This window comes from Vitis vinifera, chromosome 14 (genome assembly GCF_030704535.1).
Source record: "Vitis vinifera cultivar Pinot Noir 40024 chromosome 14, ASM3070453v1".
Classification (NCBI taxonomy): domain Eukaryota; kingdom Viridiplantae; phylum Streptophyta; class Magnoliopsida; order Vitales; family Vitaceae; genus Vitis; species Vitis vinifera.
The window spans coordinates 12,573,581-12,599,226 of record NC_081818.1 but is presented as its reverse complement, the minus strand read 5'-3'; the positions used below and the strand labels follow the sequence as shown (position 1 = coordinate 12,599,226).

The 25,646-nt window shown below is 32.9% G+C and overlaps 1 protein-coding gene across 1 annotated transcript in view; it reads left to right on the top strand.

The window, feature by feature from the left end:
* Positions 1-6,278: 6,278 nt before the first annotated feature.
* Positions 6,279-25,646, top strand: part of LOC100261268 (histone-lysine N-methyltransferase SUVR4) — a 60,188-nt gene continuing 40,820 nt past the window's right edge. The window contains exons 1-3 of the mRNA XM_010661871.3: positions 6,279-6,387; positions 21,110-21,422; positions 23,678-24,023. Of these exons, the coding sequence (XP_010660173.1) occupies positions 21,240-21,422; positions 23,678-24,023 (529 nt within the window). The 5' untranslated portion in view covers positions 6,279-6,387; positions 21,110-21,239. The remainder of the gene's footprint in view (positions 6,388-21,109; positions 21,423-23,677; positions 24,024-25,646) is intronic.

The window sequence follows — 25,646 nt, the reverse complement described above, 5'->3', positions numbered from 1 at the left end:
TCTATATTTGGAAGCGGAATAATACCATTTGGGAATAAAATTGTGTTGATTTTCCACTGATATGTGTGAAATGGAATAATATATATGATCATATACATTCTCATTTTTCTAAATTGTGAATGACAAACTAAATAGTCAAATATTTTTAATTATATAGCCCCTTAAATAGTGAAAGCATCCCATGATTGTTTAGACCCCAAAATTGCCAAGCCCATTGCTTTTAGGAATTTGGATGAGCACACGTGGAAGGAGCTCCAAGATGAGAATTTAAAAAAAAAAAGGAAGGAAAACAAAAAAGGGAAGGAGGAATTTTGTTGAAGATTTTATTTTATTGTATTTTCTTTTATGAGGAATATATATATATATATATATATATATATATATATATATATATATATATATACATATATATATATATAAAGGATTTTTGGGATAGAAAACTTGAAAGGATTCCAAGAAAGGTATTTATTTTTTATTTATTTAACTTTATTTTTGTATTGTAATAAATTTGAAAAGTGCGATGAATTGTATGGTTTAATGGCCTATATAATTTAAACCGTGATTTCTTATAATATAATTTTTCAAATCAGAATATTGTTATTTTATTTTATTGATAGATTTGTTTATTTGTTGTATATTTACATTAAGAAAGCTTCTTTTTTTTTTTTAATTAGGAGATTGCATGATTGATGTCATTGCTAAAGATTAATGTGAATGAACTCAAAAATTTATCCTTTAAAGAAATTAATCATGTAAAAATATATATTCCACTTTCCCTTGTGTTTTTTTTTATTCCATATTAATTTGGGATGTAATATAGGGCATGTTTGGTTGGCATTTTCAAAATCTATTTTTTGTTTTTGAGAACAAAAAATATAAAAAACACATTAGTAAGATAATGTTTTTTGTTCTCAAGTCGTCTCCATGTGATTTAAAGTCTATTTCCAAAGAACAAAAAAAATGGTGTTCTATGCATTTTTACCACTATTTTGAGAAATAAAAAAAATAAATAAATAAATAAAAGAATGTTTTCCATGTTTTCAATCAATGTTTTTTGTGTTCTATGTGTTCTTACCTCTTGTTTGCACTATGAGGGAAAATGGGAGAATCAAACTCACAAAAATTTAGCATTATCCGATAATTTTTTTTAAATTTTTTTTATGATTTCCATTTCAATATTTTTGGATTTTTTGGGATATTTTTGGATGCATTTTAAACCTAAAACCTTCATAAATTTTAGGATTTCCTACAAACCAAACAAAACATAAACTATAACACAAAAGACCAATAATGCAAAAAATGAAAACTAAAAAATAAACTGAAACCCTAACCAAGTTGCAACAATCGCATATCTGGATTTTAGCTTCAGTGAGTAATGTTTTGATTTAGAAGAGAGAAATAGTTTAACCTTAATAAATAAAAATTTGGGTCTTGGAAGAGAAATAGAGAACAAGAGGAGATAGGAGATTGAGAAGAGAATAAGGAGATAGAGGATTGAAAAATATACAAGGAAAAGTTAATAAATTTCTACAAATAAATTAATTTAATTTACTTGAAGAATTTTTTTATTTTTTATATAATAATTAAATAAAAATTTAATTTTAATTTTAAATAAAATTATAAATATTTTTAAACAAAAAATTATCATAAATATATCATCATTAGTTATATTTTTTATATTATTAATTACATTTAAAGTATAAAAAATAGATCATGAGTTTCCAAGTATGATCATTGCTCATATCATAAATTTTATCTTCATAAAATCTAATAATTGATATTTACCGATTTTGATTCTGATAGTTTACCAATTATTGAAATCAAACATATTTAGACATGTTTACATAGTAATCCTTTGTTTTAAAAAATTAAAACCAATGTATTTTTTTTAGAATTGAACATTTTTTTAATGAAGTATGAATGTGAAAATTATTTATATATTTACAATATCAAGATAATTGAAGAAAATACTTAACTTAAAAAAAAAAAAAAACAACTTCTAAACAAGTTTTTTATTTTATTTATTCTTAAAAATTGTTTTTATTAACTTAATCAAACATGTTTTTTTTTTAGAACAAAAATTGGTTTTTAAAATTCAGTTTTCAAACACAATTTTGTTTCTAAAAACACAAAAAACCGTTCTTAAAAATTATTCTTAAAAACAATTTTAAAAAACACTTCCCAGATAGACTCATCTTGTCTTTGCATCAATGGAATCCTTGGGTTCCTAAAATTGTATAAAATAATTTTGATGAGTCCTCTTTGAGAATAAATTGTTTGTTTTTTTGGAGAAACAAATTCATTTTAGTTAATATATTATATTTGTAAATGGTCCTTATCTTTATAAATATTTCACTTTAAAATAAATTTGTATAACATTGTTAATAACCAAAAGTATTTTTTTTATTCAAATTAAGACATTTAAATTGTATTATGATATTCTAGGTAATTTTTTTTCTTGAATTAACATGTAAAAGAATGGTTTGTTTTGGATATAATACTTTCAATCGTCATATCTTGAATTAACCAAACTAGATTACAAAACAATGAGATTAAGATACAAAATCATGAGACCAATAATAAAAAGCAATAGGATTAAGGTACAAAGGAACGAGAGTAAAGATATAAAGTAATAAGATTAAGTGATGATGTTCTAATTTCACATTTTGGAGCAAAATTATAAATTTATAGAGTGGAATGACAAATTTGAGGGATGTTGTTTGAAATTTGGGGTGGTTTTTATTGATTTTGTGGAGGATTTTACTACTTTTAAGAGTAGAATTTGTGGTATTCCTTCTATAATTCCCTAAGTAGTTCATTTCTTCACTATCATGAACAAAAATTCAATTTTTCCTATAATATTAATATATTTTATTTTGCATTTGTAGTATATGATCTATCAAAAGAAATAAATATTTTTTTTTTCCAAATACACATTTTCTATAAAAAATTTTTAACATAATATTTTATTTCCCTATTTTGTTTTATCCTTATTTACATATTTAACTATTATGTTGAACTATTTTTTTCATGGTGCATAAATTTTATACAAATAAATCTTATATAAATCCATTTTTACCTATATTAGTTGAGAATATTATGAATTACCTTAGTGATAATATTATGAAATATATATTTTAAAATTTTGTTTTTTTAAGATAATTTTTTAGCCGCTTTTATATGAACTCATTTTTTTCATGTACTAATGTTATGAAATATACACTTTTTAAAATTTATTTTTTTTAAAAAAAATTAAATAAATAATATATTTTTGGGAAAAGTGGGGTTTGACTCACTAATTAAAAAAAGTGAGGAAAAAAAACCCAAATTTTACAAATTTATTTATTTTAAAATACGTGCATTTTTTATAAGTCAAATAATTATCTCTTAAAATGACCTTTTTACTTACTTGTCAGGATAGTAATATTAATTAACAATTTTTTTAGAATAGGAATTGATTTAAGATCAATAAAATAAGAAAATTTAAAAATTAAAAATACAATTAAAACTAAAAACCTTTAAAACTAAAATATAAAATAAAATATTAACTTTCACTTTGGTAAAGCACATTAGTAGAAAATATAAATATCAAAAAGAGTTAGAAATACTACTAGAGTCCATATATATTTTTTTTTTAATTTTTAAGTTTTTTGGTTTTAATTGTATTTAATTTTTAAGTATTTTAATTTTAATTATATTTTTAATTTTAAAAATTTATTATTTTTATTGTTGATGTCAACAAACAAAATTTTTTATTTAATTTTATTAAAAAAGTGAGAAGATGAATGGATTTAAAATTTATATTATCGATAAGTTTTATTCAATTTCTATATTGTCGATAATGTTAATAAATCCTACATAATACATTTTTTTTTATAAAAAAAATTGTTTTCCTTAAGATCATTTTTATATAATTTTTTTTACGAATAAATTTTTATAAGATTTTTTAAGTAAATTATTATAATGGAAAAGGATAAAAATGAAAAAAGAAAAAGAAATTTAAAAAAGGGGAAAGTAAAATATGTATAATCGGTGAGAGGAATTTTCCTCTTCAAATCATCTTAACTTTTTACAAATTAATAGGATCGCACCATGGAATCCAATAGTTGGGATCCTGTATTTGGTAGGTATTGGTACTATAGTTTTTCCCATCTTTAGACAACCCAATTTCTTTTTTTTTTTCTTTTTAAAATTGTTTGTCAAGTAAAATTAAGCTTAGAAAATACAAGAAGGGTTAATATATGTCGTAGTAATTCTAGAAAGTGTTTTTTATTTTTTTAATAATTGAAACATAAAAAATTAATTGCTATAAACACCAAAAAAATGTTTTATAAAATCATTATTAAACAAATTTTTTTTGGAAGTAATTCTAGAAAGTGTTTTTAATATTTTTAACAGTTGAATAATAAATATTTTCAAGTATTAAGAACATTAAAAGTGTTTCTTAAAATCATTATCAAACAGATTCTTATTCTTTTTATCAATTTATTTGTTGGTTTTTTTTCCTTTCATACTTTTTCTTTGAATAATGTAAAATCAATGCCTAAATTATTGGATTATAATTTGTGCAAGTTCACACTTGTTTCATATTTTTCATCTAGTTTTTCATATTCTTTGTGCTCTTTTCTTAAATCAACATAATAACTTAAAGTTACTTAAGAACTTAATTTAAGTTATTAATTAAATTAAGTATATTTAGTAAAATAATTTAATAATATGACTTAAAGTAAAAAAAATAACTTTAAGTAATAAGTAAAATATAACTTTAAGTAATAAGTAAAAACAATTAACTTACTGTTCATATTTTTATTTTATCTTTTTACCTCCTATTTGTCATAATTACTTCTACAATCTCTTTTATTATTCTATGACCTTTATTGTTACTCAATTTTCTTTACTCTAATTATAATTTATGAAAGTAAATATGTGAATTTAATGATTTAAAATATATTTTAAGTTAATTTTATTAAATAACCTTAATATTTAAAGTAAAAATTAAATAATAAATTTTAAATTAAGAACTTAAGTATAATTTAACTTAAAATCAACTTAAGTCATTAAGTAATAGCCTGTAATATTTTTTATAATAAAATATAGTTTAATCTTAAAAAATGTCATGAACAATATTTTACTATTCCTAAGTATGAAAAAATGGTACAAAAATATTGACGCCTATTAAAAACAAATTGATAATATATATAATAGGTTATCTCAATTTAACTCGTAGTAAACTCATAAACAAATTCTAAAAATTTTAAAATATAAACACTATTATTAATTAGATATTTAAAATATGAAATTTGCATTTGCTATCATTCATATATAATGTTTATTATTTACCATTATAGTAAGACAATGTTTGTTTTTTTGGCTAAATAAAAAAAGTTAAAATATTCAATTTTTTTTATTTAATTAAAAATAATCTATGAATATCAATCAATATAACGAAATCAAACTAATTGATGATAAATTTATTTTAATTATATCAGTTGATATTAATATATTACTTTTATTTAAATAGGAAAAATCAAATATTTTAACTCAACCAAAAAACCAACACCACCTTAAGGTTTTTTTTTTTGAATTTCAGAACACCTTCAAGAGTTGGTGGGTTGCCCAAAAGTGAAGACGGTAAGCAAAGAAGGGCCTACAACTAAAGGCAAATTAAGTAATGGTGGACAGTTGACTATAAACTACATTCAGCCAAACAATGCCTTAAAAAGTAGGACCACAAGCCCCGAAACAGGCTAACCATTTGTCCACGCGTCACGGAAACAGTTGCATTTCTCGGCCTCTTCAGTACAACCTGGACTCCTACTCAGCAATCAAGCAGTAATCAGCTGCAGTCGATACCAGCAACTTCATCAGTGCCTCAGGAGAAAAGCACTGGCCCCGCCCCCTCAGAAATCGAACAGGTGAGAGAAAGACTCTTCAAAAAGCAATAGGAGTATGACACGTGTACATATATTAAGGATTGTGCAACACCGCCAACACGTCTGATAATAACATGATATAAACGACGGTTTTGATTCCATGATTCCATCTCCCTGTCTCTTCCTCTCCCTCGCTCCCTCAGTCCCTCCTCATGCTTCCCTTTTGACAAATTTACTGGTTTTCACTACAAACCTCTTGTGGCAATTTGTGTACTATTTTTCTCATTCTCTTGCCATTTTCTTGATGCACGAGAAAACTCTCCAAACGAGACGCTTGAATCCTACCCAGAATCATCTTAACTCTGTTTTCCATTTCGAAGAAGCTTCTATAACGCTCTGTTTCTTCCTTTACGAGTCTCATACCCCTCTTCACCTCCCCACCTCGCTTTCGGTCTCGCGCTCTCTCCGCATTCCCTTTGAACATACAGAGTTCGTCTGCATTCTCCTAGAATTTGTACGTCAATGCCTTTCCTTTTGATGTTAATGATTTATCTCGGTTGTTTATGATTTTTTATATGGTCTGTTTGGTTGCTGAGAAATTGCGGGGAATAGAAATGAGCGTTAGGAGTAAAGGAGTTCAGACGCTAAAACCCCAAGTGTTTCTGTACCAACTTTTCATTTTTACATTTTTAATGTTTTCTCGGCGTTCAAACTGAGTGATACGTTATTTTAATCTGTCAAAGATACGATAACAGGGATGGAGCGTTTGGGAACTGCTTGGATTGAAATAATTTTGTATAATCATGGGTTGTGACTTTCAAGCTCCTCTGTTTTAATGGAAGAAACTATTAGGGTAAGGATAAAAATTAGGAAGAATCTGAATTCTCTTATTTAATTTTCCGTAAAGGAAAGTACTATGAAAAAAGGGAATGGAATTTTATATGCGTTTGGGTAGAGATTTTTGAGGTTCAACATTCTTTTATTTCCATCCTTGTTTTTCTTTTTTCCTCGGCCTTCCTGTGATCCAAGTTTTTTAGAAAATATAGGGCCTGTTTGGTAAGGTTATTGCTTTCTAACTTCAAAAACACCTTTGACAAAATTTTGATAGAGAAATTTTTTATGGATATTGTTATGAAAAAAAGGTTATTTTTTAGAACAATTCTGAAGTGTTTCAATTGTTTCTTAGAGTTTTCTGAGCAATAATTACAAAGATGGAGAATGCTTTGCAAACGTTTGCTTGCATATAAGTATAAACAATTGAAAAGCCTAGAGAACTGTTATTGGCATTTGAGTTCCCAAATGGAATTTTTATCTAAACAATTGAAAACTATATTTAAGCATTGATATCAAAAACTGTTTCTCGAGAACTATTTTTGAAAACGTTCCCAAACAGGCCTAGAGTCTCTCGTCAATTTAGCAAATATTTTTTTGAGATTCTGTGGAGGGTGCCCCAGCTAATGAAGATCAATCTTTTATGTTCATTTCTTATCCTGCATTTTCTAGAGTCCAACCAGACCATGATGTTCTTGGGTTCTCTGTTGTGGGAGACGAACATTTATAGAAATAATTGTATTTGTTCCTCAGTTTTGTTATATGTATACTAAAATTGGTTACTTATTGGATTCTATAACTGAGTGTTGGACACTAATTCAGGTTAACTGTTTTAAGGTACAAAAAATTATTTTTAATATTCCTCCGCCCTCCATTCATTTCCTGATAAAATCAGGGTTAATGGAATTTTTTTTTTTTTTTTTTCTTATTGGAAGAAGCCAAAGGAAAATTTTAATTTCATGTTGTTTCCAACAAATGGAAGCCATATGGACTAAGTTAAATGATTTGTACCAGACTTAGTTGATTGGGGAACATTTCTTTTACTAGTTCTAAATGATGAAAATCTTGGATTGAAATGAAAAATATAGGCCTTTTTTGACAACTATTTTTTAAAACAATTTTTTGTTCCAGAAAAATAGGAAAACACATTGAGTAACTAGAAAACAAAAAACAATTGTTTCTTCTTAAAAACAGAAAACATGGTGTTTTTAGAGAATATCTTTTAATTGCTTTTAGTTGTTTTCACTTGTTTTCTAAGAGTTGTTTTAAAAAATAATCATATTAATATGAAGAATAATTAAAAATAAAACATTACAAATAAAAATTATTTTTAAAACATAAAAAATAGGTTAAAAACATATTAGGTTCCCAAACAAGCTTTTGTTTTATAAAATATTAGAGCATACTTTTTAAAAATTATTCTCCAAAATCATTTTTTAGAGTTGTTTTCAAAAACACTTCCTAAACAGAACCATAATTTCTTATTTTACTGTACACTGTTCTAGCATAAAGAAACCACACATTTGGTGTTAAGAAGCAAGAGCTATGATTTAGTAGTGGTAGTAGTAACATAAAGATGGTGGCGGCAAGGGTGGTGAAGAGTTGGAGTTGAAATGTTGATGGTATGGTAGTGCTGTTAATATGAGTTTTATTTAATAAAAAGTTGCCCTGGATCAAATCTCTATTAGTATCATATCCAAGTAACGTCTCCTTCTATACCCCTATATTTGCTTGTTTAGAGAGAGAAAAATAAACAATTGAATATATTTCTCATTGTTTTGCTTTTAGTTCATACATGTATGCATACATTTTTTTTTATCTATTTATTTTTTATTATGTAAGTATCTATTTTTATTCCCCAATCAGGCCCATACATGCATCTAAAGTGATTTGAATATTTACTTCAATGGTAGTATCATTCCATACCATTATGGAAGAATGCTTGGGTAATGCAGGTGCTTTCTTAAGGACAAAAAAATTGATCCAATTTCATTTGGTATTTTGGCTCTAGTTTTGACTCTCCATGTTGAGAACCAAATCCTCTTTTCAAATGATTCGCTGTCTATCTAGTCCCTCAACTCATCAAACTTATAAAGTCTTTTAAGATTAGCTAGTCAAAGGTTGGGAAGAGAGGCCAAGCAGTGAGGAATGAACCTATGGTATCTATTAACAAGAGGACAACAATGATGGTTTGGTTCCATTGTCCCATGTAGAGACTTTTTATTATAGTACAATTGGTTTTTGGTAGTTTACTTGTTTAAATTTTTTATTCTAAGTAGCGGTTGACCTTTCGTCAATTTTTTTTCTTAGTCTTTTTATTATATTTAAAAAGTTCATTTCCTTTTGGCTCATAAATAATATTCCTTTCCTAGAATCTTTCCCAATTCTTGCCAGGAAAGATAGGAAATTAGTAAAGTTTTTGCATTAAGGAAAATAGTATAAGAGTTTATATATATGCCTATGTAGTCTTTCAAATTTCTTACATTAAGGAAAAGAGTATAAGTGTCCATGTAGTCTTTCCTATTCTTTTGGTTCATAAAAAATATTTCTTTCCTAGAATATTTTCCTATTCTTGCAATGAAAGATGGGAAATTAGGAAAGTTCTTGCATTAAGGAAACTAGTATGAGGTCTATATATACCTATACAGTCTTTCAAAGTGCAGAATCATTATTTAATTAAAAAATTTTCAGCATCTATTATAATTCTTTTGATGGTGTGATTTCTTTCTTTTTAAGTGTAAATGCTTAGGAAACCCTAGGTGTGATTGCCAAGAATCTATCATTTCTTTTCTTTCTTTTTCTTTGTTCTTTGATTTCTCACATCTTTAACATTATAAAATAAAGAAAAAACTTCTATACTGCTGAAAATTTAGAGGTACTGCATTACTAAGAGCCTAGAAGAGATGGAAGAGTTGATTGTGGTGAAGTCTATGGAATGAGGATTTTTTCAGAAAAGTTGAAATTGTTGTAATCATGTGGGCTTGTTATGGAAAAGAGGAGTGTGAAAATGGCATTCATGAATTCATAGGTTTGTATATCCTTCTCCTGAATTAGGTTGTGTTTCAATGTGAGACAGTGGGTCAACTAACTAGAAGAGAAGCCTTATTGCTTGAAACTTTTGTTGGGAATTTGTAGTGACCTTTGTTTATTTGCTTGTTTTAAGGTTGATTTATGCTCGCAGTTATACGTGTTGTGCTGGAAATATTTGATTGTAATTGTTCTTGGTTTATTTTGGAGAATAACCCATCCTTCTTGTACCCCTTATTTCCTTTATATTCAATTACACCTGAGAGAGTATTGTTGCTCTAAGCCTTCCTATAAGGGGGTGATAGGGTGAAGAAAGAAAATGCTTATCAAATTTATTTGATTTGGAGATGGCTTGAACATTGCAATTGAGGATTATTTGTGGCAAGGACCTTGATATTTTTATTAGTTCTTTATAGGAGAAAACAATAGGCAACATTCTATGTTTAAATAGGATTTGCTGCAGGCCATAGTTTTTTGTCTTTCTATTCTAAGCCTTTCTATAAGATGGTTTAAGGCAAGGCTTTGCGAATTAGCCTTGAGGTTATAAACCCTAGTTAGGGTAATTGAAGAATAAGCCTCACCTTGTCGAGGTTTACAACCTTGAGGTTATTGCTTTGCTTCCGTTGAGGCTTAAGCCTTAAATGTTTAAAGGGTTTTAATGGGTTTGGGGCCATTATGGAATTTTGTCTTAAACCTCCATATTGAGTGACTTTTGATGGGTTCTATGCTTTTGAGGGTATTTGGTATAGATTTTATAAGTTAATTTAGTTCCAATCTTAACTTTTGTACAAAATAGAGGCTTTGTTGACTTTTAATTAATGCTTTAGATGAATGTGAAAAACAGTGATTCAGAGGAATAAATAGAACTGTTGGCTACTCTAGTGGCTGAACTCATATATATTATTATTGTTTTATTGGTAGTAAGGAAAAATATCACTACAATTCATAGAATAAGAAGAGGAATGACAAACATTAAAACTAATAGAGAGGATTATACAATAATTAAATATGATTACAATTCCTTGAAGGATCTTTTAAGTGATAGTGATAATAGTGCTAAAGATGATTTGATGAAGCTATGAGATTGTTAAATTTTAAAAGAGATAAAAAGGAACTAAATTAGAAATTATTGACAATGAAAAACTATTGATTTTGTTGTTATGAATTATATGGTTTTCTTATTGTTTAATCTTTGTGTGATTTATTATTATATTTCATATTTTTTGATAATTATTTCTTATTTCTTATTTATGTATTTACTTAATCAAGTTATGTAAAATGCCTCAAGACAATCTTTAGTCTTTTAAAACATTTGTGGTGATTGGTTGGAGGAAAAAACAAAAAAAAAAAAAAAAATAGAAAAGGAAATTGAGAATTGTTGAGAATGGAGGGAACGGGGTGAGGGGTGGTGTTTGGTTTGGGGTTTGGGTTCAGGGCAATGTGGGTGTTGTAAATTATTCCTTGCAAAAGACGCCTTTTGCTTTGCTCTTTGTTTCCCTAATTAATTTACAATATCATTAGCTAAACCTGGGAATCAAGAGAAAGACAACCTAATATACTAGCTACATCCAACATTTTGGAAAGCTACTTGTTGCACATCTATGAACCAGTTTTGGTCTTAGACACCCAAGCAGTCATGATGGAAAAATACTCATTCACCCATGAATTATGTAAGATTAAAGTCTTGAGTTGCAACAAGTTCTACAAAAGAGCTAAAATCTTTTCCTAATGACTAAATCCTCTACGAACAGTTTTGATAAGGCTTTCAATATTGTACCATGATGATCCCTATTCACACATGCAATTTCCAGTTGAGTTAAATTAGTGCGCTTATCAAAATTGAACTTAATTAAACTTAGTAGAGGTGGACTCTATGTTGTAAGTAGCTCAATGCCTAACCTCTTTGACTTTTAAACCATGTTCAAAACAAGCTATTGAGAGCTTAAAGGAATATTCTTCAAACCTGTAAAGGTAGATGCCCAGAGAGAGGAATAGAAATGTATCAAATCCCAAATAAGCTCTTAGTCCTTCATTTATCCTAAAAAATCATGACATTCCTCTCTTTCCAAAATATGCATAAGAAAATCCTCAAACCCCTTAAATGAGATCAATAATCCATATCTTAGTCACACTTTTAGGTAAACATGATCTATTTCATCTAGATTAAATAGCCTAGTGTCATGAACTTAGGTGTTTCTTCAGCACATGTGTAACTCTTGGACAACTCAAGACACTTGAAGTTGCTAAATTAGCCATTCTCAAGCTTAACTTGCTATTTTAAGTAGTGCTATGTGACATGGAAGTTAGGGATGAACAAGGAAGCAATACGTAGAGAGTTTGGAAGAATGGAAGCTTATATTTCACAAAAAATGCTTTACAATACTTGGAAGCACTCAAGTTCTTGGTGCCTTACCCAAATAAGACCTTTTATTTATAGACCTAATAAGAACCCTTCAAAACCGTTATGGTTCCCTAAAATTCTAGAAGTGACTATAAGCTATGTACAAGCTACTTATAGGAGCTTATAAGAACTCTCTAGAATACTCCACACAACACCATAGACTTTTATCTATAATGGGGATGTGTAGATGCCTCTGGATCATTTTGGAAGCTTATTGCACTAACATAGGCTTACTTAAGACCATTTTGTGCAAGGTGTAACACTCTCCCTCACCAATGTTGCAGATGTCCTCATCGTTCTTTCTACCTGCATTTTTCAATTTGCTCTTGGAATTGCCACTACACTTTAGCATGCTCCTGGCTAGCCTCATTCTTTATTAATCCCTTCAATTTGACTAAGTATACTATTGCAAGTGGTATCCCTCATCACCTAATGACTTGGTAAGTCATGATATACTTTGCTTCTTTGTCATATGAGTATACTACAATTGTAGGTACCCTTTATGATACCTTGTGGCATGACTCTTTGATACCTTGTAGCTTGGATCGTCCTTGTCTTCATAACAAGGCTTAGCTTTCATGGAAAAGAGATTAGATTTTTAACGTTAGAGGTAGCTTATCCTAATTGCTCACTTTGTTGACCCTCCTATGTATAGGGCAAGAGCCTTCATTTCTCCTCATGAGTCCTTTATGCACAGACCTTAAGGGCTTGAATTGTTGAGGAAGTAACTTGATATCCACTAGGTCTCTAACCTAGTACTCAATGTGTTGTCTTTTCTTATTAACCCACTTCTTCATTATCTTAGTAGCTTTTACTAAATATGAGATGGTTATGACAGCTTGCTCTTACCATTCCATAGCAAATTTGAAAACCATTAGACTCTTTCCTGTGTAGCCAATCATCAAAGTGTGAGGAGTCAACTCGAAGAAACTCTTGTTGGTTGCCTCACTCCTTTGTATATTGTAAGAGAATTAGGCCATATCCAACAACTTAGCTCAATCTCTTTGGTTAGCACTCACAAAGTGCCATAAGTATAACCCAATAAGGCATTCATCTTTTCAATCTACCCTTATGGCTAAGGATGAAAACTCATAAAGAAATGAAGCTTTGACCCTCCTCATTTTGAAGAGCTCTTTTTAGAACTTTCTAGTGAAATGGGATCATGATCATTGATAATGTGTTTAGGCAACCCCTAAAACTTAACCATATGTTTTAGAAATAGCCTCTTTGTCTCCTTCATGGTGCAGTTTATAAGGGTTGCTATGAAATTAACATGCTTAGAGAATACAATGATGAAATCGTAGCTTTTTGACTTAACTAATCCAATGAGGAAGTCCATGATGATGTTCTTCCCATGGCCTGTCAGTTGTGGGTAGCGACTTTAGTAGGCCTCAAGGGAAGTGTTGCTCCACCTTGTCTTATTGGCACACAAGACAAGTCTTGACATAAGCCTTAACCTCGTCTCGCATCCAACGCTGATACTAGTAATGCCTTTGTGTGTTGTTGCCCAAGGTGCTCAACCTATTTTTAGTGTCATCTTTGATGATATTCCTCTTTAGGTTGCTCCACTTAGGCATGTAAACCCGTTTTCCTTTAGTATAAAGTCGGTCATCCTCCTACTGAAACCACTTAGTCTTGCCCTTATGAGCTAAAAATAAGATTCTTAGCTAAAGGATCATATTGTAGCCCATCTTTTAGAAGATTCACCTATTCTATGTGGGGTTGATTGTCATGGATGCTAGATCCCTCTTGTTGCTTAGGGCGACCACATGATTAGCACTTCCTAGCACGTACTCCAATGTTTAGTGAAACTTTGTCTCTACAAGAAGTCTTGCCACTTTGCTTATTTAGAACTTGCTTCTTTTGAGTCTGGAAGTAGCTGGTGACAACATTGTCAATCTTCGCTAGAAAATGGGACCTCAACAGGTAATGGCTCTAGTTGCGCAAGCAATGAACTATAACCCTCATATCCTTTTCTTACATCATAGAATGACTTTCTAAGTCATTAGGCTTATGACTCTCAAATGCTATTGATTGCCTATCTTGCATTAGTATTTCTCCAATTGCAAAGTCGTAGGCATTCATGTGTACCTTAAATACCTTGTTGTCATCGGATAGTGCAAATACTAGTTCTTCCATCACAAACTGCTCCAAATCTTCAAAGGCTTGTTAGCACTTATCGTCCCAATCCCATGCCTTATTTTTATTTAGTAGATCAATGAGTGGAGTTGCCCTTGCTTAGTAGCCTTTGGTGAACTGTTAGTGATAATATACTATGCCAAGTAAAGATCTTAGCTTAGGTACCTTCATAGGACGATTCCACTCTTGGATGGCCTTTACTTTGTCTTCATCCATCATTAGCTTGCCATCCTTTGTATGATGCCTCAAGAAGTTGACCTTTTCCTTAGTAGCCTTTTTGGTTAGTGATTGTTCTATCTAAGTACTTCAAAGACCCTCCTTAGGTGCTCCACATTTTCCTTTAGGTTGTCACTGTAGATAACCATGTAGTCTAAGTACACTACCACAAATTTATCCAAGTATGGGTGGAATATCTTGTTCATCAATGTGCAGAAGATAGCTAGTGCATTGGTGGTTCCAAAGGGCATCATTAGAACCTTGTAATAATTGTACTTGGTCACACATGTAGTCTTTGGCACGTCCCCCTTTGTGATCTGATTTGGTAGTAGTTTGGCCTCAATCTAGCTTTGTGAAGTACCTTACTCTACCAAGTTTATCAAATAGGTTGGCAAGGAGCAGAATGGGATATTTGTTCTTTAATGTTACCTTGTTAAGTACTTGGTAATCTATGCAAATTTGGTGGGATCTATTGTGCTGCTTTTTTTTTATAAGACTTGTGCATCGTAGGGAGCTTAAGATCGTTGGATTAATCCCCCATCAAACAACTCCTCAAGTTGTTTCCTTAGTTCTTTCAACTTAGGTGGTGCCATCTTATAGGTCCCTATGGCAAGGGGCTAAGCTCCCGACTCTAACCCAATCTTGTGATCTTCTCTTTCCTTAGTGGGAGTTTCTTAGGAAGCTCTGGTGGCATCACACCCTTAAACTTTCCAAGAACTCCTTTGATTGCCTTAAACATGGATCCCTCATGGTATCCTCTTTTTCCTCCCTTAGTGTAACTAAGCAGGTTGCTTGCTTCTTCTTTAACCCTTTGTTTACATGTATAGCTAATAGTAAAGTGGTCTTGAGGCATACCTTGGGTGATTGTAGTGATTGCGCATGACTTCTCATTGTTTAAGTTATCCATCGATCACAAAAAAGGTAATGACACTGCCTTGACCTCCCTTGGGAAATCCATTGCAAGCATCATCTTAAAGTTGTTCATTGGTGCTATCGTAAATTCAACCTTTCCTTCCCATGTTCTTGTGCATGGAGTTACCCTATATTCTACACCTTGTCAGTAGAGTTCATTACCTTAAGCCATCTTCCTCCCCCTCCCTTCGATCTTCAAGCTCTAGTCTCTTTTTGTCCTCCAAAGAGATGAAGTTGTGTGTGACACTTGTTTCTATTATGGGCTTGGTGGGCTTCCCATCCACATGGGCTTCTATATACATAAATCTTTTTTTTTTTTTTTTTATTTATGCATCATAGGCGTTGATTAGACTTAAGGGCATTTAGGAGTTGCATCAACCATGCTTGTTTTTCGTGCTCCTTTTTCCTTCTCATCGATCATGGCATTGAGGGCCTTCTTCTTAGTATAGTTTTGCTATTAGTGTTGTTCATCACGTAGGAAGTAGTTTGTCTTGGGCGTGAGCTCATTACTTTTATCCTTACTCTTGCCTTTTTTGCCACTTAGCGTTTTACTTGATCCTTCTTTAGCAACATTGTAGCTTTTCAACTCTTTTTCTGCCCCACCTTTTATATGGTTTTCCTTTGAGGGCTTTGACTTGGAGGACTTCAACATGATTAGATTTCCCAGTGAACGTAGTAGAGAAGGAAGATTGTTTAGTTCCATGAGAAGGTTTTCGGAGGTGTTAGATGAGTTGGCTTTAAGAGATTTGCCTCTTCAGGGGGAGCCTTATATGTGGAGTGGAGGGCTGAATGGTCAATCCAGGTCAAGACTGGATCGTTTTCTGATTTCGGAGGATTGGGAAAATCATTTTAGTGCGGTGTCTCAATGCACTCTCCCAAGGCCCGTGTTTGATCACTTCCCAATTCTGTTAGATGGGGGTGGGGTGAGGAGAGGTCCAATTCCATTTCGTTTTGAGAATATGTGGTTGAAGGAGGAGGGCTTTAAGGAGCTTCTTAAGGGCTGGTGGCAAGGTTTCAATTACAGTGGGTCTTATAGGCTTTAAAAATTAAGTTAAAGAATTGGAATAAGGAAGTTTTTGGTAAAGTGGGGGTGAACTTGAGGATGGCCTTGGACAAAGTGTCCTTTTGGGATGATCAGGAGCGACAGAGAGGTTTAAACGAGTAGGAGTTAGAGGCTAGAAAGGAGGCCAGGGAGGACTTTAAGAAGTGGGCACTTATGGAGGAAATCTCGTGGAGGCAAAAATCAAGAGAAACATGGTTGAAGGAAGGCGATAAGAACACGAGATTCTTTCATAAGATGACAAATTCTAATAGAAGGAGGAATTGTTTGAAAAAGATTAAAGTTAATGGTAACTGGCTTTCAGAAGATCAAGAAATTCAAAGGGGTGTGGTGAGGGCCTATCAGGATCTGTTATTGGATCCTGGTGGCTGGCACCCTAGTATGAATATCATGGAGTTTGATAGAATTAGGAGTGAGGAGGCTGCCAGGCTGGAGGAGATGTTCTCTATGGAAGAGGTGTTTCTGGCCCTCTCAGAGTTGAATGGGGACAAGGCTCCTGGTCCGGATGGTTTCCCCATTGCTTTCTGGCAGTTTTGTTGGGATTTTGTCAAAGACGATCTAATGGGCTTCTTCAAGGATTTTTTTGAGAGGGGGAAATTTGTTAGAAGTCCGAACTCCACGTTCCTGGTTTTAGTCCCTAAGAAAGGCGGGGCTGATGATTTACGTGATTATAGACCCATCAGCTTGGTGGGAGGCCTGTATAAGCTTCTCGCCAAGGTCCTAGCTAATAGGTTGAAGAAGGTAGTGAGTAAGGTGGTGTCTCCTACCCAAAATGCCTTTGTTGAAGGAAGACAAATCCTTGATGCTACGTTAGTTGCTAACGAGGCCATAGACTCGCTGCTGAAAGGGGATGAAGCTGGTGTGTTATGCAAATTGGACCTAGAGAAGGCTTACGATCATATTAACTGAGATTTCCTGTTGACAGTGATGCAAAAAATGGGTTTTGGGGAGAAATGGGCTGGTTGGATCAGGTGGTGCATCTCCACTACTTCTTTTTCAGTTTTGATTAACGGATCGCCTACGGGTTTTTTCCAGAGCACTCGAGGGTTAAGGCAAGGGGACCCCATTTCCCCTTACTTGTTTGTTTTAGGGATGGAGGCCTTAAGCTGCCTCATTAACAAAGCAGTTAGGGGGGGTTTCTTGACCGGTTGCAGGTTAAGGAGTAGGGGTGGCAGATTCAAGTGTCTCACCTGTTGTTTGCTGATGACACGTTGGTTTTTTGTGAGAATTCTTAAGAGCAAATGACTATTCTAAGCTGACTTTTAATGTGGTTTGAAGCCATTTCTAGTTTGAGCATCAATTTGAACAAGAGTGAAATTCTGCCGGTGGGAAGAGTAGAGAACGTGCAGGTTTTGGCTTCTGAACTGGGATGCAAAGTGGGTTCTCTCCCCTCCATTTATTTGGGGCTCCCTCTAGGTGCTCCTCATAAGTCGGTGGCTGTGTGGGATGGTGTGGAAGAGACTTGCTTTGTGGAAGAGTCAGTTCATTTCCAAGGGGGGGAGAATCACTCTCATTCGGAGCATTTTGGTTAGCATGCCGATCTATCTTATGTCCTTACTGCATATGCCTAGAGTTGTTAGATTGAGGCTTGAGAAAATCCAAAGGGATTTCCTTTGGGGTGGGGGTGCGTTGGAGAAGAGGCCCCATCTTGTAAAGTGGGATGTGGTTTGTTCTCATAAAAAGAAGGGCAGTTTGCGGATTAGAAATTTTTCTATTCTCAATAGGGCCCTGTTGTGTAAATGGAGTTGGTGCTTTGCGGTTGAAAGTGAGTCCTTTTGGAAGCTTATTATCAGTAGGAAGTATGGGGAAGAAGGTGGAGGGTGGATTTCTTGTGAGGTTAGGGAGGGCTATGGGGTGGGGTTTTGGAAGGAAATTAGAAAGGAAGGCTTTCTGATGTTTAAAAATGTTTCTTTTGCTATAGGGGATGGTAGAAGGGTGAAATTTTGGAAAGACATTTGGTGCGGAAACATTCCCCTTTGTGAGGCTTTTCCTTCTTTGTTTGCCTTTGTGGTCTCTCAAGATGCGTGGGTAGTGGATTGTTGGGACTCTATGGGGGATGGTCTCCTTGTTTCTCTAGACCCTTTCATGATTGGGAGATGGAGGCGGTGGTGAGTCTCCTTTCGATCCTTCAAGGAAAGAGGCTTTTTGTTGGGTTGGAGGATAGAGTGTTGTGGAATGCTTCTAAGAATGAGATTTTCTTTGTAAAATCCCTTTACAATACTCTTGATTCTAGTGGTTCAGTCCCGTTTCCTTGGAGAATCATTTGGAGCCCTTGTGTGCCTACAAAGGTGGGTTTTTTTGCTTGGGAAGCTTCTTGGGGGAAGGTTCTAACCCAAGATCAACTCAAAAGGAGGGGCTGGATTTTAGCAAACAGGTGCTTCTTGTGTTGTGATGAAGAGGAGACAATAAATCACATCCTTATTCATTGTCCCAAGGCGAGGGTATTGTGGAATCTTGTGTTTTCGTTGTTTGGTGTTAATTGGGTCCTTCCGCTTACGGTTAGAGACACTCTCCTTGGTTGGTCCGCTTCCTTTGTGGACAAGAAGCGTGGAAAGACTTGGCGGGCAGCTCCTCTCTCTTTATTTTGGACGGTTTGGAAAGAAAGAAATAGGATAGTTTTTGACAATGAGGCTTTATCAATCCAAAGATTGAAAAACTCCTTTGTTTGTAATATTTTCTCTTGGTCTAAGTCTTGTTTAGATGGAGAACCCTGTTCCTTAATTAACTTTGTTGATTGGTTGGGTTCTAGTTGAGGGCTGGTGTGTGTTTTCTTTTTTGCGTTTTTTGTCTTGTGGTTTCTCGTGTATACTCCCTGTATGCTTCGGGATGCCTTCTTGCTCCCTTTTTCTAATAAATTTTCTGTGATTAATCTATAAAAAAAAAAGTTTCTCTTGTATTTGACCAAAACTTTGCTATTGTCATGGTTGTGGGAAGGCGTTGGACACCGCGGTGCCTTAACTCCTACTTAGCCTAGATTTGTAGGTTGTCCATGAAGTTAAATAACAAATCCTTCTTTATCATGTTGGGAAAATCAAGCGTATGTGTAGAGAATTCCTTGATGTACTCATAGATTGAAACTATGTGCTTACGAAGCTTCATATTTTTACTTACCAAGTAAGTCATTTCGATAGAATTGCCTCTTGATCTGTCGCTTAAAATCCTCCTAGGTGTCTATAATGCAGGTGGCTTTCTTTACATTGGCAAATCTTCAACACCATTGTAGAGCAACGGTATCAATGAGGTAGAGGGTGGCGGTACTTAACTTAGTAGACAACTCAAAATACTTGAGTTGCTAAGTTACCCTTCCTTGAACTTAGCTTGCTATGCTAAGAAACACTATATGACACAAAAACTAGAAATGAACAAAAAAACCAATACTTGGAAGTTTGAAAGAATAGAATCTTGCAGTGTACAAGAATGCTTTACAAAACTTGAAAGCTTTTAAGTTTTTGGTGCCTTGGCCAAATGGGGCCTCTATTTATTGGCATTAGGGAAACTCTTAGAATCCTTATTGGTCCCTAAAATTCTAGAAGCTTCCATAGACAAGCTATGTACAAGTTACAAGAACTCTTTAAAATACTTGATACAACTCCATGGACTTTTATCTATTTGTGGAGATGTGTAGATGCCTCTAGATCATTCTGGAAGCTTTCTACACTTTTATAAGCTTAATTAGGACAATTTGGGCATGGTGGGTGTTGTTATAAGGCCTAAAAGTCATTGGGTAATCTAAAAAAGGTTGATCCATCGATTCTTAGCTTCTTAGGCACATATAGACTAAGGGCTTTGAATTAATTCCTCACTTGTGGAAAGTTATTGATATTGATTTTCTCATTAATCACTAATCATGAAAAAGCCTTGACCTTAGGTGGGATCTTTAAATTTCCTGATGAAAGTGTCTCGAAACAATGGGTTGAAATCAAGAAATCGCAGAAAAAAACCTAAGGAGGTCAATGATTAAACCTCATAACCAGGAATGAATTCGCTAAGTGCACTATGATAAGAGATAAAATGACAAGTTCAAGCTCTTCCATTTCCAGATTGATAAGGTAATTTAGGTTCCAAGTCATAGAAGAAGAAGAGGAAACGGGAGTCTCTAACTCTTGCCACTTTGGAGAGATATGGGAATTGAGCATGCAAAGTGGCTGCTTGCCCCACCACAAGTCTTTCCATGGCCTTCCAATTTTATGACATATTTTTAAGCAGTGTCTATCTTCCCTTCACTGTACTAATGTCCCAGCCTGTTGCTTTACATTGTAACTGACACTTTAAAGATTAAAAAGAGAAGGACATGGTGAAAAAGCTTCCAGTTGCTTTTTGGTTGTAAGCTGAAGTTGAATGTGACAAAAGCAGTTAAGCTCCCAGAGGGAGCAGATTTGTGTGTCAGTTGGTTTTCAACTGTATCTATTTTTGTATCATACACAAAACTATTTTTAGGATTTCAAGAATAATATCATCAACAGTTTTCTTTTCAACCTTTATCATGAGTCCAAATTCTTGTACTTGTTTTGGCATCAAGTCCATTTGCTGGGTGGCTGTGCTTTATGATCGATAGAACAAAAAAATGATTTTATTTCCTGGACATGTAAATTCCTACTTTCTTAAAACTATTTTGAGTAGTGCGCTTTTCTTACAAATTGAGCAATTTAGGTACTATTTGATGTGCCAGAGGATACAGAAGAAAGATAAGTAGCAGCCGAACTAGTCTCAAATTATTGCTTCGCTGCTGAATTAGTATCAAACCAAGGGTTCAGGTTTCCAGTAACTTATTGGAGTACGGATGGCTTCAAATCCAAAAATTTGCGAGGCCTTTAATGCAATGCAGGTTTTAGGCATTCCTGAAAGAGCAGTGAAACCAGCACTGAAGAAACTTCTGGACTTATATGATGGAAACTGGGAACTTATTGAAGCTGAAAATTATCGTGCTCTTGCTGATGCTATATTTGAGTATGAGGAAGCTAAGGTAGTTAACCATTTTATTCATTAATTGATTCAGTTGCTAACTCAATTGATCTTGTTAAGCTAAAAACTTCCCTAAAAGTTTAAGCTATTAGGATTTGGGCCCACAATTTATATGCTGACACCCTCCCTTCCATGGAGAGACAAATCAGCCACAGCAGCAGTAGGAGAGTCTCAAAATTGGGATCTCTAGCTCTAGCATTGATACCATCTTAGGTACCAACTTTCCTAAGAGTTTAAGACGATATGTTCTAGGCACACAATATATGTCTAGCAAGCAACTCGCTTTGTATACTGTGTGGACACCTTAGGCCTCACTTGTGATATCTTTTTGGTCGCTTTAAATGAAAGCTGAAGTTATGATTTCAAATGGAAATCTTGATATTATTAGGGCTACAACTCGGGTGGGGTGGGTTGGGTTGGGTTGGCGTCTAACCTGAGCTCCACCTGAATTACTAAACCCTGAACCCAAACCCAACCTCTAATCTAAGGTGCTTCACCCATGCCTAACCCATCCTTATTTTTCCAAGTTGAGGTTAAGCTTAGGTTTGATGTGGGTTAGGCAGGTGGTTTAGGTTATATTAGTCAAGTTTGGGTTGAATTGGTTGAACTTACTTGTACTGACTTTTTTAACTTTATGTTTTATATGTTTATTCCAAAAAAAAAAAAAAAATCCTTATTTATCTTCCTAGAAAAATAAAATAATATATAATATAATTAAATTTTACATTTTTTCTTTGAAAATTATCTTAAAGCATATAAATTGAATATTTTTATGTATAATGATAAAAAATTTAAATATTGCAAAATATTAAATTGAGTTAAGTTAGGTTTTGGTTGCCTAAACATGGCCGAAGCCCTACCTAACTTGAGTTTGGGTAGAAAAACTCATCCTAAGCATTAAATACTTGTCCAAAACCCTCCTAAACATTGGGTTGGCCTAACCAACCTGCCTAAGTTACACCCCTAGATATTATGAAAGTTTAATTAAACATGAAACAACTTTTCATATAAGCTAGAAAGGGCTTCCACAAGAATCAATATTGATGTTGCTTTCTTATTATTATTTTTTTAATGTCAAAATCTCTTTTAATAAAATTAGCCAAACATATATAGGAACTTCTATTTGGCTCAAAAAGTGCTTTAGGCTTCTTTTGCCCAATTTTTATGTATTTTGATTTTATTTTTTATATGTTATAGCAATAGTTGTGAACTTGTAAAATGTATCGTGTATTTTTTTCTATTTTTCTATATCGTGTATCATAAATTTTTTTATATAGTAAAAAAAATAAAATATGTATATGTATGTATATCTATTGAAAGTATGAAGTATAGAGCAATATATAACCAAATTTTATAGAAGATAGTAGGATTTAAAGAGTTAAACACTATCATATCAAATGAAAACATTGAATCTTAAAGTCTTGACTAGTTCAAATTAAAAAAAATATGACTTTAATATATATTCATTATATAATCCACAAAAATAAACTTCTTTAATTTTTAGTTGTGATTTTTAATTCCAAATTCTAACTAGGCATATGCCCTTATTGTGTTGTATATATGTCTTTATGTGTCATCTTCAAAGTTCTAACTTTTCAGGCTCGCCATGATTCATTTTCCACCACCAAAAAGAAATAAAAAGAAAAACCTAGTATATTAAGTAAAAAAATTTATTCACTAATCACCATTAATTTCGTTGTCAACATTCAAACCATTCAAATGAAAATTCTTCAATATTTATCTTAAAAATAAACTTAATTGACTTATAATATAACATTTAACAATAAGAATGTAGCTTTTCATATAAGATTATTATACCTATTTTTCATTTTTATGATCAATTTTTTAATCTTTTAGTATATTTTAAACAATTAATATAATAAATTTTTTAAAAAAAAAATAGAATTTGATTTTTTTTTTAAAAAAAAATTATAGAAAATAGTTAAAGATGTATGTATTGTTGTATCGTAATATCATGTACCATATCATGCATTGTATATGTAATGTAAGATATGCTTTAAAATAAGATACAACTTGTGATACATCTTGATTTCCATAAAAAATGTATTGTATCATTGTATCGAAAGTTTTTAACAACTATGGTTATAGCTGTAATGGAGTGAAACAATAGAGAAGATGCATTATTATAACAACTTAAGTGAATAAATAATTATTAATATTCTGTAGTTGTTTTAGATTTGTTAAAAAATTTCCACCTTTTCTCCTATGACTGGATATGGCCTTTTGATCTTTTAGGGACTGGAGGATAATGAAGGGGCCGTAAGCTGTGATGAATCTGAACCTCCACTTAAAAGATCACACCGGGGACAGCAGGAAAATCAGGTTTCATCTAGAATGGAGAGATCGAGTACAATGTGGCTTCCTGAAAAAGGTGAAATAGCTCCAAAAAACTTCAGGCAGGAAAGGATGGACTCCTCCCGATCATCTTTGAAAGACCGAAGAAGAGTAACCAGTTCTGATTCGTGTCGTGAACAGTTTGATGACAAAAAAAAGTGTACCACTTCATCTGAAATTGCTGCCAAAGATGTAAAATCAACTTCTGAGAGAGCATCATCTACTGTACACTTTAAGCAGCCAATGGGTGAGCCTTGTTCTGTTCTTATAGACAGAGATAAGTTATCTAATTACCATCATAACAAGCATTTGATTAAGCCAAAATCTGAGCAATCCTTTAATGATCTTCCACTACTTACTTCCCTGGTCCATTCTGATGCTTCTGTTTTTCTAACCAATTACTATTTTTTATCTTTTAATTTTTTATAATAGACAGTAATTGAAAACTAAGAATTTCTACAAAAGAAAAAAGGTTGAGAAATCTTATGGCAGAAAATCCTCACAGGAGAAAGTCTTTGGTTCCAACCCATACGGAGATAGAGCAAACAACTATAGGCCTGAGATCCATGACAAAAAATCCATTAGCAAAGAGGTTCGTAGCTTCTTGATTAGCCAAAATCTAGGCTTTGATGAAAAGGAGCAATCCAATACCTTTCTGAATCCACAATCTTCCACTTCCAATAGTTGTATCTCCAAGACCCTGTATAACTTAGCCACCCAGGATAGAACCGTGCTGAGTCTCCCTCTACTGGTATATTGGTTAAATTTGACTCTGTTAGGACTTGGGACATCAAGTAAAGCAAGTATTTTCCCTTCAGTAGCTATCCCAAGGCCTCTCTCATAAAAGAAAAAAAAAAAAAATTAAATCTTGGCCCTATGATTCTGAATGAGTCCTTTTAATTTCCATTCAACTTGGATTGCCCAAGTAATATTCATTAAAATTAAATTTCAGAATACCGACTAGCACAGGACCCATTCTCCACTCTTCTAATTGAGAGGTTGCCAAACTCTGCTCAATGGAACTCCCTATAACTCCTTAAAAACAGTCATTTAAATGGATGTGAGAAAGCAAATACTCACTCCTAATTCAAAAACTAGTCTCTTATTGTCCTCCAAGATCCTGACATCCTTTCTAGCCAGATAAAATGCTGCAAATGATTCTTAAGGGAACTCTTAAATGCTTCTTGGTAATTGATGTTCAGAAGGATTTGAAAAATTAGTATTCTCCATTAGTCACAATGTTCTTGTTGTCCTCAAAGATCTTGGCATTCTTTTCTATCAGATAAAGAGAACGTTTGCTAGGATTACCCTTCACTCCCCCAACACAGCCCTGCCTTTAGCACTCCTACTGAAACCCCAGAAAGATAAATTCATCATACCATAAGCTCTTGTATACCATAACCTGGTAATACTTGCTGCTAAAAGAAGTCTGCCATACCTCCAAAACGAGGAAATAAAGTAGGAAAGATGGGAAAGACATGCAAATTCCCTGCATGAGCGCTAAACACATCTCCAACATCATCTCTTTCTGATGATATGATGTTTTCTCTCTATGCATCTAGAAAATCCCTTTTCTAATGTCTTCTTGAAAGGTCTCTGTAGCCATCCATTAGCCTCAGATATGGGGGCACCTCCTAACATTAAAGGCTCAATTTCTTTAACCCTCTGAAATTATGAAGCGCAGAAAAAAATCTAGTGATCTCCCTAAAGATTAATTACTGGTCCTTGAGAATTTCTTTCTTGCCTTTTGTTGAACTTATCCCCTTGTTATTTGCCACCATGAAATAACTTTAAATTGCAATCTCCATCTTTTTCCCATTTCAACCAAGCATTCAGCCTCCATCTTACCTCTCACTCATAATTTCTCTAA